This window comes from Lissotriton vulgaris, chromosome 2_1 (genome assembly GCF_964263255.1).
Source record: "Lissotriton vulgaris chromosome 2_1, aLisVul1.2, whole genome shotgun sequence".
In the NCBI taxonomy this organism is placed as follows: domain Eukaryota; kingdom Metazoa; phylum Chordata; class Amphibia; order Caudata; family Salamandridae; genus Lissotriton; species Lissotriton vulgaris.
The window spans coordinates 815,746,544-815,760,406 of record NC_141687.1 but is presented as its reverse complement, the minus strand read 5'-3'; the positions used below and the strand labels follow the sequence as shown (position 1 = coordinate 815,760,406).

The following is a 13,863-nucleotide window of genomic DNA, read 5'->3' as shown; positions in this document are numbered from 1 at the left end:
TGGTTTTATCCGTGAGGAAAGAAAGCTTCTTGGCCGCTGAATTGATTACTTTGTTAAAAGCAGCCTAAGTGAGTGTTAAGGCCCAAAGCTGGTCAGCTGGCATTGTTTTGGAGTCAAATTCAAATATCCATGTGCCTGGGCATTACCTGGATCAGATATGGGTCTCCACAAGCCATTGCTTAGTGTGCCTCCTGGCTCTTTTTTTTAGAACTTTCTTTTTCGTTTTTTTTAATAATATTCTAGCTAGTGAGGGGAAGGCGCTTGGTGGGGCAATATGGCCCACCAGATTAGAGGTCCTATGATCAGGAAAGGCAAGGGTTGCAGTGACAAAGCAGAGATGCACTACTGGGCTTAAAAATAATGGTTCTCCTGAATCCACCTCACTAATGGCACAGCAGTCTCAGGATATCTCCAATACTGGATGAACAGCAGCATGGACAGGCTATAAAGCCTATCATCTCTGACACTAGCTTTTACTCTAAACTATTTTTACGTTTTAGACTAATATGATTGCATGAATAACTATTATTGCTTGATAAATGATCAAGAAAATCTTTGGTCGTATACTGTCTAAACAAAATGGTAGAGGCCTCTCTTCTATCTCCAGACCTTTCCCTGGACTGTAAGCCCACCTGTAAATGTCAAAGGAACTCCATAACTCTTCAGAGGACAGCTGGAGGAAAGAACCTACAGTTACACCAGCAAGCCCTTCAGAGAGCAGTCAGAGATGTGTGAAAGGCCATGTCATGAGTTGTTGTCATGTCCTGAGAGAGGTCAGAAATGTCCTTAACCTAACGTATCTTCTAGTGCAATGAAAGAATGCTCCCAGAAAAACACATTTACATCTAATAATTAACTCTCTCCCATTCTAAAATTAACCATGCATTACTTTAGTTTACTGCGCATAGCTCAAGTTGTGGCAGGCACAGCATCACATGCAAGAGTGTTAGGCAAGGAGGACAAATGGCACATATCCCTGATCCTCACAACCCATGTGTACCTCTGATTAGGCACAGGTGTCCTTGCACACCCTCACGCATGTACAGTATACTGATTATCAAAAAATCATACCTTCCTCGGACAGCCTATAGCCAAGCTTGACCCTTCCTTAAGGGAGGGGAGTCACCTACTTCAAAGTAAATCAAGTACTCTCCTAGGTAAGTTGTACTTTATTGTCAAAAAGCAAGATAACCATGCTATATCTGCAACTTGCATGGTGTTATGGTCTGGTTAGCTTACCTCTGACTTTAAGTGCTTTCTGAAAGTGAATCAACTCTTCCTCCCTGCTGGTCTGACTACAGCAGTGTCATCCAAAATGTGAGTTGGAGGCTCTCGAGTACAACCAGGATCTATATAACAAGTTTGCAAAGCTTTATGGGTATTACTCAAACTAATCATCATATTACATTGAGAGAAAGGGAGGATTTAGACACCACACTTCCTCTTGAGACACATCATCAATCTCAAGGAGTGCAGTGAATCTATGGACAAAGAAGGTCATTCCAATTTCTAACTCCTTTTCCCCATGTTTTGGACCCCTTCTGGGTAACAAAAAGAGTTTGGATGAGGTGGTCTCACCCACATAATGTGGCTCACCCCTGCCACGCCATGGTGTAATGAGTAGCCCTAAATACGGTCTTGAAATTCAAATAAGGAGAGGTAGGAAATTCCTGTCTTTGCACTATATTAATATATATACTAACATGCACTCACAAAACATACCTTTTGCCCTAAGAAATGTCCCTGATCAGTTGTCTGCAGTGGTGGAACGAAACTCGAGGGGGACCCCTGCAAGGTACATGAAGGGGCCCTGCTCCAAATTTAATCAGGAGCTCTCGGGACAGAGTACTGTGCTGAAGGGGCCCCCTGAAACTTGGGGGATACTACACCATGGGGGCTGTGGGGGCCTGTGTTACGCTACTGGTTGTCTTGCTCTTAGAGCAAGCAGACCCATTTCAGAACTTTCAGAGGATAATGGGGGATTGTATGTCATTACATTGCATACTAATACCACGCATGCCATTACAACGCGGGTATTACTACGCAATGTCAATGACAGCGACATGCCATTACATCGCAAAATTTTACCACGAGTATGCCTTTACCACGCATACCATTACAACGCAAAGGCATGCGTGGTAAAGCTATACTCGTGGTTAAATTTTGCAAGGTAAGTGACAACCCTACCCTCACCCAACCCTCCCCCGACCCCCAGTCCTCTCCCTACAACAGCACTACACTACCCTGCACGACCCCTCAACACTACCCTAAAACACTACACTACAACACTACCCTAAAACACTACACTACACAAACACTACAACACTAACCTAAAACACTACTCAAACACTACAACAGTACCCTAAACCCTCAAACACAACACTACAACACCACCCTAAACCCTAAAACACTACACAACTACACTACCCTAAAGCCTAGAACACTACACAAACACTACAACACTAACCTAAATCCTAAAACACTACACTACACAAACACTACAACACTTCCCTAAACCCTAAAACACTCCCCTACTACACTACCCTAAAATGCTACACCTCACATACACTGCAACACTACCCTAAACCCTAAAACACTACACAAACACTACAACACTAACCTAAACCCTTAAACACTACACTACACAAACACTACAACACTACCCTGAACCCTACTACACTACACTACTACACTAACCTAAAGCCTAACCCCCTTCACTATACAAACAGTACAAAACTACCCTAAAACACTACACTACACAAACACTACAACACTACCCTAAACCCAAAACACTACACTACTACACTACCCTAAAGCCTAAAACACTACACTACACAAACACTGCAACACTACCTTAAACCCTAAAACACTACACTACTACACTACCCTAAAGCCTAAAACACTACACCACACAAACACTACAACACTACCCTAAAATACTACACTACACAAACACTACAACACTACCCTAAACCTTAAACCCTAAAACACTACGCAACACAAACACTGCAACATTACTCCCACCCCTACACTACCCTACACCCTAAAACACTACGACACTACCCTATCCTAAACCACTACCCACACTACTCCCACCCATATTCTACCCTAAACCCTAAAACACTACAACACTACCCACACTACTCCCACCCCTAGACCACCCTAAACCCTACAACACTACAACACTAACCACACTACTCCCACCCCTATGCTACCCCTACTCCTAAAACACTACAACACTACCCTACCCTAAACCACTACCCACACTACCCCCACCCCTACACTACCCTAAAACCTAAGACACTACAACACTACCCACAGTACTCCCACCCCTAAACTACCCCACCCCAAAAACACTATGACACTATCCTACCCTAAACCACTACCCACACTACTCCCCCCCTACACTATCCTAAACCGTACAACACTACAACACTACCCCCACCCCTACACTACCCCTAACCCTAAAACACTACAACACTACCCTACCCTAAACCACTGTCCACACTACTCCCACCTCTACACTACCCTAAAACCTAAGACACTACAACACCTCCCACACCCCTACACTACCCCTAACCCTAAAACACTACAACACTACCCTACCCTAAACCACTACCCACATTACTCCCAACCCTACACTACCCTAAACCCTACAAAACTACCCACACTACTCCCACCCCTTAACTACGCCTAATCCTAAAACACTACAACACTACCCTATCCTAAACCCCTACCCACACTACTCCCACCCCTACACTACCCCTAACCCTAAACCACTACTCCCACCCCTACACTACCCTAAAACCTAAGACACTACAACACTACCCCTTACCCTAAAATACTACAACACTACCATAAACCACTACCCCACCCACAATCAGCCTTACCTCTTTCCTCGTGGTTCCAGCGTCGTCGTCTCTGCTCCCGGCTCCTGCTTCCTGCTTCCAGGGGCGGTGCACGTCGTTGTGAGGAAACAACCTCAGTTTCCTCACAATGATGTGGATAGCCATTACATCGCATGCGTTGTAAAAGCGCAAGCGATGTAATGGTGCGCGTAGGAATGGCTATGCATAGTTACATCGCCTGCGTTGTAACGCTGGCGATGGTAATTACGTGGATTTTACTCTGCGTAATGGTACGCGGAGTAAAATCCGCGTAGTGATGGCTGTTCCCCATAATGGGGCCATGGTATCCCTGACCATCCAGTAATTTGTTTATTCATGTATTAATCATACCTGAGGTATGTATTTTTAATATAAACTGGATCCTTGTACTATTTATGAAAATATTATATCTTAAGAACTCCCTCACTCCTTAATTTAGCCAGTTGTTGCAGATGTGATCCGCTGCACTCATTTTTTGGGCTTGGAACTTATTTTTAATCAGCACCCTTTAACCTAGAGCTGGAGAGAGATAAAGGCAGCAAGGAGGAAAGAAAGAGAGCAACAGGAAAACAGCGTCAATGGGAGAAAGCAGGAATGAGAAGCAATCTATAAGAGTGAGACATGGGTAGTGATACTATATTGGAGGGTGAAAGAAGCATGAGGTGAAATCAAGACCACAAAACCTTGGGTTTCGGCAGCCCCGACATTTGACAGCAGTGCTGGCAGGCTTCTGAGAAACATATGAATCCCACCACTTAATCTTTTACAAATAAAGCACTGCTTGTACACTGGGATTTGTATGCTCCGAGTCCTTCATTGCTGAAAATACAGAATACAGTTTGGTGATTCCCTTAATCGGAGCAAATTAAGGCACACGGATTTTATTCTATAGCAACCTTTAGATTCCTCCCACCATAGATATATGGCATCTTTGGTAGGTGCAAAATTGTAGTGCAACATCAATATGTTGTTTCTAGGGGCTGTGTTTCGATTGTGAGAGTGTGTGGCATTGCTTAGCTAGTGTTGGAGAAGCGTATGATAGATAGCTGTTACCCATGAACACGTAAAACTCGAAAACTCTTGGAATTACAAAAAATATAGCCCTCTGCGTGGAGGTCACAGGCTTACCTCGCTTTCACCTCAAGTTGCAGTTTTATTTTATTTATTTTTTCCTTTCAGGGGTATAGGCTTGCAATAAAAAATAAACAATCACACAGAATGCCAAGACCACACCTGTTGACTTTGTCAATGCTCGGTGTCAATTTGATAGGTTGTTAATTTGGGTTTGTCAAGGTAGGTTTCTGAAAAGTACTTTTCAAAAGGTTAGCACAGAGTCCCCACTGCAACATCACCCATGCTATTCCACTTAATTGTACAGTCCTGAGTTCTGTACTCCCTCCCTACCATGCCACAAGCTATCACACTATCAAATCAGAGCTGTTCTAAAACCCACATCACCACATACTCCCGCGAGATTGTATTATCCCATACATCTGCACTACCTACCTACACCACTACACTGCACTACTTCTGCATTACAAAACAAACTCCCTAAAAACCCACACTGCCACAAACACTACCTCAAACAACCTCAGACTGGCCACTCAAAAACCTCTATCCCATGCTTACCAGCACACAACACCAAAGTAAAAAACACCACCACCTCTACCCCTACATTAACACCCTACCACAGAAATATCACCACTATTTCACAGTAATGTCACCTCTCAGCAGTGAATGATCAACCAACATAACTGCATTACCACCCCAACCACCACATTAGCACTACCACCCCATACCATTACACTAGCGCCTTACTGCACCATTGTATCACTTCCTTAACCCACTTCCACCCCACACACGGCTACCTAGGCACGACACTCCCATCCTCACCATATAGTAGATCTTTGTATTGCGTAGAGAAACTCAACAACACACTACTACACCAACACTCTATCATCACGTTACCACAGCAACATTGCATTTTCAGTCCTTGCATCACTTGTTCCCAAGTACAGGTTTACCATCCCATAGTACCGCAAAACCATCAGCATCAAGCCACACCTATCACCACACTAATTCCACCCACCGCACCACAAATGTGCTGCCACTTCACCAGTGGCCGGTGCTGAACTTTAAAAGCAGTAAAACAAATTCTGTTTCCAAAATGCAGAGAGGAAGTAGATCAGTTTCTTCCAGGGTGCCTCAGAGACTCTTCCACACAAACATGTTTAATATTGTGTCCCAATGTCACATTTTTAAGGACGTATTTACAAATAAATATGCAAAAAGGTCATTGTTTTTGAGAGGACACCAATGACACATTCCAGGACTTCACAGTGTGCCGAGTAAGCCTATCCCCTCCCCAGTGGCGTTAAAGGCTCACTCATCCCAAAACGAGTGTGAAAAATGGTGGCAAAATTGGGCACTTTTCAGTACAATTTCCCTAAAGAGGTCCTAAGGGCGAGGTGACACAGGCAGTTAAAAAATGCAATTTCACGTGGCCAAGCATTATTCATAGTATTTATCATCAACTCTCCTACATGTCTCTACTTTTCCGTTTTCTTTCCTGCCCCTTCCAAGTCGTTTCTCAATTGTATGTTATAACCGAAAATCTCCTGGGAAGGTGTAGCATGGAAAATTAAAAAGAAAAAAATAACACTTTTGTTGTCTCAGGGGGTGCATAGAAGACCTATATATCTTTTACAGGCTCATGCAGTAGTGTTATTGCTTCAGGTTACAGAGACCATACAAGTTTTGGCAGCAGATGTAGTATTTCAATCTTACTAACAGGCAAGAGTTTCAGAAAGCAGAGGTGGTTATCATGCAAATATCTGCTTTGGATATCTATTTGGAAATGCAATAATGTTGTCCACAAAAGATCAATTTGTTTGTTTATGCCAAGAATTACCACCATGGTACTAGGGTCAGCAGAGCAATAGATAGAAGCTGTTATGCCATGGACGCCCATAATATACAGAGTTACCACCATTATGCCAGTGTCAGTCTTTGCCCAAGGTTGGGCACCATCATGACATGGTCGCCTCTGATATGCCGAGAATTGCTACCATTATACGTGCGTTAACATTATACAATTATACATAGTAAAATCATGCACTCGCATACACACACTTCTACACACAAGAATCGCCACCATTATATCTGGATTAGCAATATCAAATCATACAAAATTTAACCATGCTCTCCTTCATAAACCAATGGGTACATACTTGCACACACATGCATACACGCATACAACCACCGCAGCAGGATTCAACTCTCTCTCGCAGTGCTGTAGGATACATATTTCTCAACTTATGTCTCTCATTTCAAGTCCTCTTCATTCCAGCCAGTATTTGAACCAATGGCATTGCATCTTTAACCTGGGTAGACAAAGATTCCGTATGGTTTTGTCGCATTGCATAAGGAGGATCAGTGGGTATGACTGTATATATTTGTTTGAGAAATTCTATTAATTACCTACATACGACCTCATAGGCAACTGTATCCTCCTTCATGCAAGAGCGTTACACAGTTGCTTATGCACTAAAATCTGTAGTTTAATGTCTGCTACACTTCCTTATTCAACCCAGCCGGTGACACTGATACACCAGAGGAATAGAACTCAATATAGAAGGTCCTCCATGATGCTAGCAGCACAGTTGCAAGCGATTTGCCTGATTGAACAATCTGCTGTCTATCACACAGTCGGTGTAACGCAGGGCATGGTACTGGCTTTTGAGTGCTGACGTACAGCGCTCTACTGAAGAACAGTAGCCGCGGTTTTAGCCCGCACCACTTCAACAAAGCACTGTTCATCAGTGCTCCCACCCATACAAATTATGCATGTGGGATTGGCCAAACATGGAGCGCTGTCCCATCTTTTTCTATCTTTGTGTTCTTTTCCTGTCTATATAGCAGAGTCAACACCAAACACCCTCAAAGTGACGAAAAAATTAGGTCGAAGGCGCCCTAATGCGCTTATGGGCATGTTGTTCTAGAACTTCACAGCACAAAGCTACCATTCACCAGCATTGGATTACTTTCCCACACTTCTACAATATCCCCCCACCAATGTATCACTCCCTAAGTATCCGATTACAGCACTGCTACCTCACAGTTGCAGACATCTTCTTCTGCACTACCAGCTTCCACAACAACCCTACAGAGCACTATCAAACCCAAGCACTTCTTTACCCTGCCCCAGGACTTTTCTTCTCTCTCACATCACTACACATTCACCCCTGCACTGAGATACCACCCAGCAACAAAGCTATATCTTGTACCACGACACTTCCACGTCACAGTACCACACAATAGTCCATAATTGCATTACCACCCCAATGGAGCCTCTACCGCCTCACGGCTCTTCCATACCACCCAGGCAAGTGCTGGTGAGTGGCAGATACACTAGTGACCTTCTGCCTCCAGATCCCAGGCTGGTGTGTGAGAATGAGTGGCTATGCTGGTGGCATCCTGCATAGGCCTGTATCTTTTGGTTGCTACTGCCAGTTTATGGAGAATGAGACAACCAGAGGGTTGTTTATGTAAGGAACAATTTAATCAGGGTGGTATTGTTAGATGTAAAGAAAGGCAGAGCTTTTAAGAGAGCGTGTGAAGCTGACATGGAGGTAGAAGGATAGGAAAAACTCCAAAGGGAAGAATTAGAGAACTAGAACACATTCACAGATAAATGAGACGGGAAACAGAAAGACAGAGACAGGAGGGAAGTTGAGAAATGGAGTTGTGTAGACACACAGTTAGAACCGAAAAGACCAGATGAACAGAACATGAGAGGACAGAAAGAGCAAGAAATCAGGTTTTACCAAACAATGAGTTGTAGTAAGCAAGGCATGTACAACGAACAGAGGTGAGGGAATTTAACACTTAGAGAAGAGGACCGATTAAGAGAACAGATTCGGGAGTGGGAGGGGTAAGGGCGTGGGGGGAGGCAAACACGAGGATAGAATAGCAGGTGGTAAAGGGATTGGGGTGAAGTGTGAGTCAGGGATGAAAATGGGGCGAGGGTAGTCGTCAGCTGCGAGCAGGCTCAGCATGCAGACCTCTCCCAAAATTGATGACCTCAGAATAGTTTCCGCAAAGGTCATGGGTGTCACCAGAGCCTGTCTAGCCTTCTGAGTTGCACTATCTATATTATGTTTAATGCTCGGCAAGTATTCTATCGTGGATGCTGCGTAAGGTATCTATTTATGTAAAACACAACATACCACATTGTACGCCTTACATCAAATGCAGATCTTTTAATAAAGTTTTGTGCTCAGGCGTTTCAAATTTGACTTTGGCGTATTAAACTCTGATGCGTTTGCTCGAAATGTCTTTTTGTCTTCTAGAAAAACTTCAGTGTGCCTTTGAAGGACTTACATCAGCAGCTGGACGTGCTGGAACACGACTGCAATAAGTGGACGTCCCAGGCAGCCACGTGCGAGGAGGAGCTGTCGAGAAACCTCCGCTTCTGCACAGTGAAGGAAGAAGTAAACGAGGTATGCCTTGGATGTTTCTAAGGCTCAACAGTTGTAGTCCCTAGTACATACTGCTCATTTGAATGGTAAATGTTTCTTTTACATGTCGCGCGACACTTTAGGCCACTGTAGGCATTGTGTCCTGGTGTTAAATGTCGCTGGCATGCGTCTCGCTGGCCTGAGTGCGCGCGGATATCCAAGTCTTGCTGGTTGTTGACATTGATCTGGTTTCAGGCGGCTTTGAGTTTGGCAGCAGAACAGCTGCGAGGTCGGAGGCTGCTGGGCAGCTTGATACAAGGCGCCTTAAGTGCGACAGCCCGGGATTCCACCGATAGCTTTGAGGGTAAAATGATCTCACCTGCAAAAAATATCTATTGTTTTAGTACTTACCAGCGGTTTTTTTTATCAATAGACTGTGTGCGCTGCCGCCTGACCTTTGAATGAGTTATTAGTGATGATTTTATTTAAAAATATGCAGTGGTCGAAATTGTGCCACGCGCTGTGCAAATTTACAGATCTGAGAACGTGCAATCCTTGCAAACTGTACTGAACCCAGTGAAAAATGCGCCTGCAGACAAGAAATACATGTCCTGGTTTAAAATGGCATACAACTTTGCTGAACAAGCCAAAAACTGAGGAGCAAATGTGGGAATATCCCCTTAGGGATGCTGATTTAACCAGTGTTTGATCATGGAAGGGACCTCCCGAATTTTCCCAATTTGTGCAAGTTTTACATTGCTGAATATTCCTGCATTAGGAAAGTTACAAAGGCTTCAAAAGGCAGAGCATATTTTCTGGCCCGGCCATCACAGGTTAGAGTGGTGAGGCAGGGCTGGGGCAGGGTAGCGTGGGAGGGTGAGGGGGAGGATAAAGTCAACAGACAATGGCATAGGTAAAATTCACTGTAAAAAATAAATAAAAACGCTTACCTTTCGCTCGCGCATCACCACCTCAGTGAAGCGGCAAGCGCTTGGTAAGTGGTTTTATTAATTTTTTAATTAAATTTTACCTATCCCGTCGTCTGTCGACTTCCCTCCCCATCCCGCCTCAACGCTCTTACCCGTGCTAGCCGCGCCTACATATTTTCATTGTGGTAAATGGAGGTTTTCATGCTTGAGAAACACCTGGTAGCAGCCAGTGAAAAAAATGCCGAGCTTCTAGCAACACCAAACATTTTGCACACTGAATATTTCTTGTCATAGTTCAGCATTGCTCTGCATTTGACTGATCAGTGTCAGGAATAGGTAAGCGTGAGTTGGCCACCCGAATGTCTTGGAAATTCAAATTAAAAAACGACCACAAAAGAAGATAGTAAGAAATTGGGTTACTGGTTGAGGGGGTGAAACCCTACTCAAGCAGTAGCCTCATTTCTTCTCTGGGTGACGTTACAGGCAACTCAGACTCAAACCTGTGGTAGCTTGGCACAAAGCAGTCAGGCTTAACTCAAAGGCAATGTGGAAAGTGTTTGTGCAACACTTCAAACAGTAACACAGTGAAAACACACCACAAAAGGGTTCGCACACCAGATTAGAAAAATAGAGTAATTTCTATTAAAAATATAACACAACCAAAGTTGCTAAAATTCAATCAGTTGTACCAGAGATATGCCATTTTAAAGATTTAAGTGAAAATAGCATCAAAAAGCACAAAGCACCAACTGTTGATATCTGGTTGTGCCGGACGAGGTCAAAGTCACAAGTTCAGGCCGACCGTGGTGGAACCCGGGCCGGCTACAGGAACACAGTTAGCCCCCCTGAGCAGAGTACTATAAATCCTTGTTGCAGTGCGTTGCGAGGTCCTGTGTCGATGTTGAGTCACACAGCTGAGTTGATGCATTGGTTACGGTGAGCTGCGAGGGTGTGATGAGAGGACACATGTCGTCTTCGAGGAGGCCGTCGAAAAAGGAAGCCTACGATGCAAAGTCCTGCTTTGAGGATGAGTCGTGAACAGGCTGTTTCCAAAGAGACTCAGGGGCTTGCGATGCAAGGTCGACCATCATCGTCAAGGCTGCCGTCAACAAGACGTGGGTGTTGCCAGGGCATCAGGGATGATTCCAGCAACAGAAGTTCTGATGCCGCCTGCAAGGTCAATGTGGAGTCCTTCTGCTGGAAGAATCCTCGCAGCGGCTATTAGTTGAGAGTGTGGTGGTCCTGGGTACAGGTTTCAGGTACAATCCTTCACACCCAGACAAAAGGTCAGCAGACAGAAGATCAGCACAACATGCAGCCATCCTTTAAGGCAGAAGTCCAGCAGAGTGGCAGTCCTTTCAGCAGCACAACAGTCCTTGGTGGCAGAGCATTTCCACAGATCTAGAAGTGTACTAAAGAGTTAGTGTCTCATATGTATGCCTGGTGCCTCCTTTGAAGTGGGAAACGCTTCAAGGGAGTTCCCTTTGAAATTTAAAGGTTTCCTACCTCCCCTGCCTCAGCTCCAGACTAAATATAGGGGGTATGCAATCATTTATGTGAAGGCAGGACACAGCCTACTAAGGTGTAATAGGGGCTGTGCTTAACTATGCCCTTCCATCCTGCCAATGATGGCGCATCTAGGCACAGCTAAGCTCTCTATGTGTATAGCTGTCTAGGAGGAATGCACAAAGACCAAATGCCAGTTGCATCCAGTCATGTGATTCATAAACAGACTGCAGGCACTAAACAGCTAAGGAAAGAAAATGCCAACTTTCTAAATGTGACAATTTAAAAATTGTAACCAAAAATCCTCACCATGAAAGAGGGTTTTCATTACAGTTACAATGTCGCCAAACATGAACTGTTTACCTGTTCCCATTTGGAAGTTACCACTTAATAAATGTAATAAGGTAACTCCAATGATATCCTATAAGAGAGGTAGGTCTTTCAATAGTGAAGGACGAATTTGAGTTTTTCATTATCAGGACATGTCAAAATTAAAATTACATGTCTAACTTTTTCAGGGCATTGCACCATGCCCTTTGGGCTGCTTAGGGCCTACCCTAGTGGTGACTTTATGTATTAAAAAGGAAGGTAGTGGCAGCTGGCATGGTGGGTGCGGTACGCTCATAGGGGGATCGCGAGAAAGTGCGCAATATAAAAAATTCAATACAAAATAAATATATAAACTTAACTTGCCGCCGAGTCCTGCGTCTCTGCTCCAGTTCTCCTCGTCGAACTCGAGGAATAGGAAGCACATGCAGGCCCCACTGATCAAACACAACGCTGCAATGCAGCATTGTGATTGGTATGCACCCAGGCTCCCCATACCAATCGCAACTCTGCAATGCAGTGTTGTGATTGGTCTGAATGTACTGGTTCGATGCTCAGGCAGGGAATGGGGGCCTGGGTATGTTCTACATGCAGGCAGTAATGCAGCCTGCATGACTGTTTTGGGCGGCCCGAGAGTGCTAGTCAAACAGTCATGTGCACTTAGTAGTGGGCAAACAATTCCCCCCATGCCCTGCTTCAAGAGCAAAGCAGCCCCAGCCACCCGCAGTGCAACACAAGCACAAAATAATTATTATCATTTTATGTTTCTACTTTGTGCTGCTTAAAAGTAGTGGGGCAACGCTCCTCCGCCATAGCGGAGGAGCCGCCACTGAAGGAAGGTTTGGGGCTGACTAAACGATTATTTCGGGAGGTCGAAATGGCAGTTTAAAACTTCTCACACAGGTTACAATGGCAGGCCTAGGACGGGTTTGCAAGGCTACTTAAGTGGGTGCACAAGAAGTGCTACAGGCCCACTAGTAGCATTTAATTTACAAGGCTATGGTATATGCAGTAACACTTAGAAACTTATAGGTAAATTAAATATGGAAATTGGGGAGAAGCCAATGTATTACCATGTTTTTAAGGAGGAAGCACACGCACTTTAGCACTGGTTAACGGGAAGTGCACAGATTCCTAAGGGCAACAAAAACCAGATCAGCAAAAATGAAGGAATAAGGCAAAATGTTTGGGGGGAGATCACCCTAGGGCTGACAGATCTAACAAAGACCATAAACAAAGAATATAGAGGTTGCCAGTTTGTGTGATGGCTCCATGTGTGAATGTGCAGGGAGGTACTGGAGGTGCATAGTAGAGGTTATTTGATTAAGACATTTGCTGACAGTTCTCTTCATCTGATAACACTTTGGAAGCAAAGGGTCAATGATGTGTATTCCTGATATCCTCCGGATGCAATTTTGTAACGAAGACAAAGCTTTTTGATTCAGAACGAAATATGATTCATGTGTCATTAGGAGCCAAGATATGCTTAAAGATGCAACATGTATGGCTATTTATCATTTGTTTTTCCTGTAGCATAGACTGAGAAGTTATAAAGTGTTACAAAAAAATTGCTGACAGAAAAATAAGTGTGTCAGTGGGTGGGCAGCACCTGCGAAGGGTTGTGACAGGTTACTTCCCTGTCATCTTGAATACAACCAAAGGCAACTTCATTCAATGGCATGTGACAAAGCGTTTAGTTTTGCAGCAGTGATGTGTACATGGGCGTAACAATATAACCTCTGTTCAGTAACATTG

The 13,863-nt window shown here is 44.2% G+C and overlaps 1 protein-coding gene across 1 annotated transcript in view; it reads left to right on the top strand.

Moving 5' to 3' along the window:
* CCDC141 (coiled-coil domain containing 141) overlaps positions 1 to 13,863 on the top strand; it is a 658,578-nt gene that overhangs the window by 530,853 nt on the left and 113,862 nt on the right. Inside the window, exon 17 of the mRNA XM_086956207.1 lies at positions 9,239 to 9,388. Within this exon, the coding sequence (XP_086812333.1) occupies positions 9,239 to 9,388 (150 nt within the window). The remainder of the gene's footprint in view (positions 1 to 9,238; positions 9,389 to 13,863) is intronic.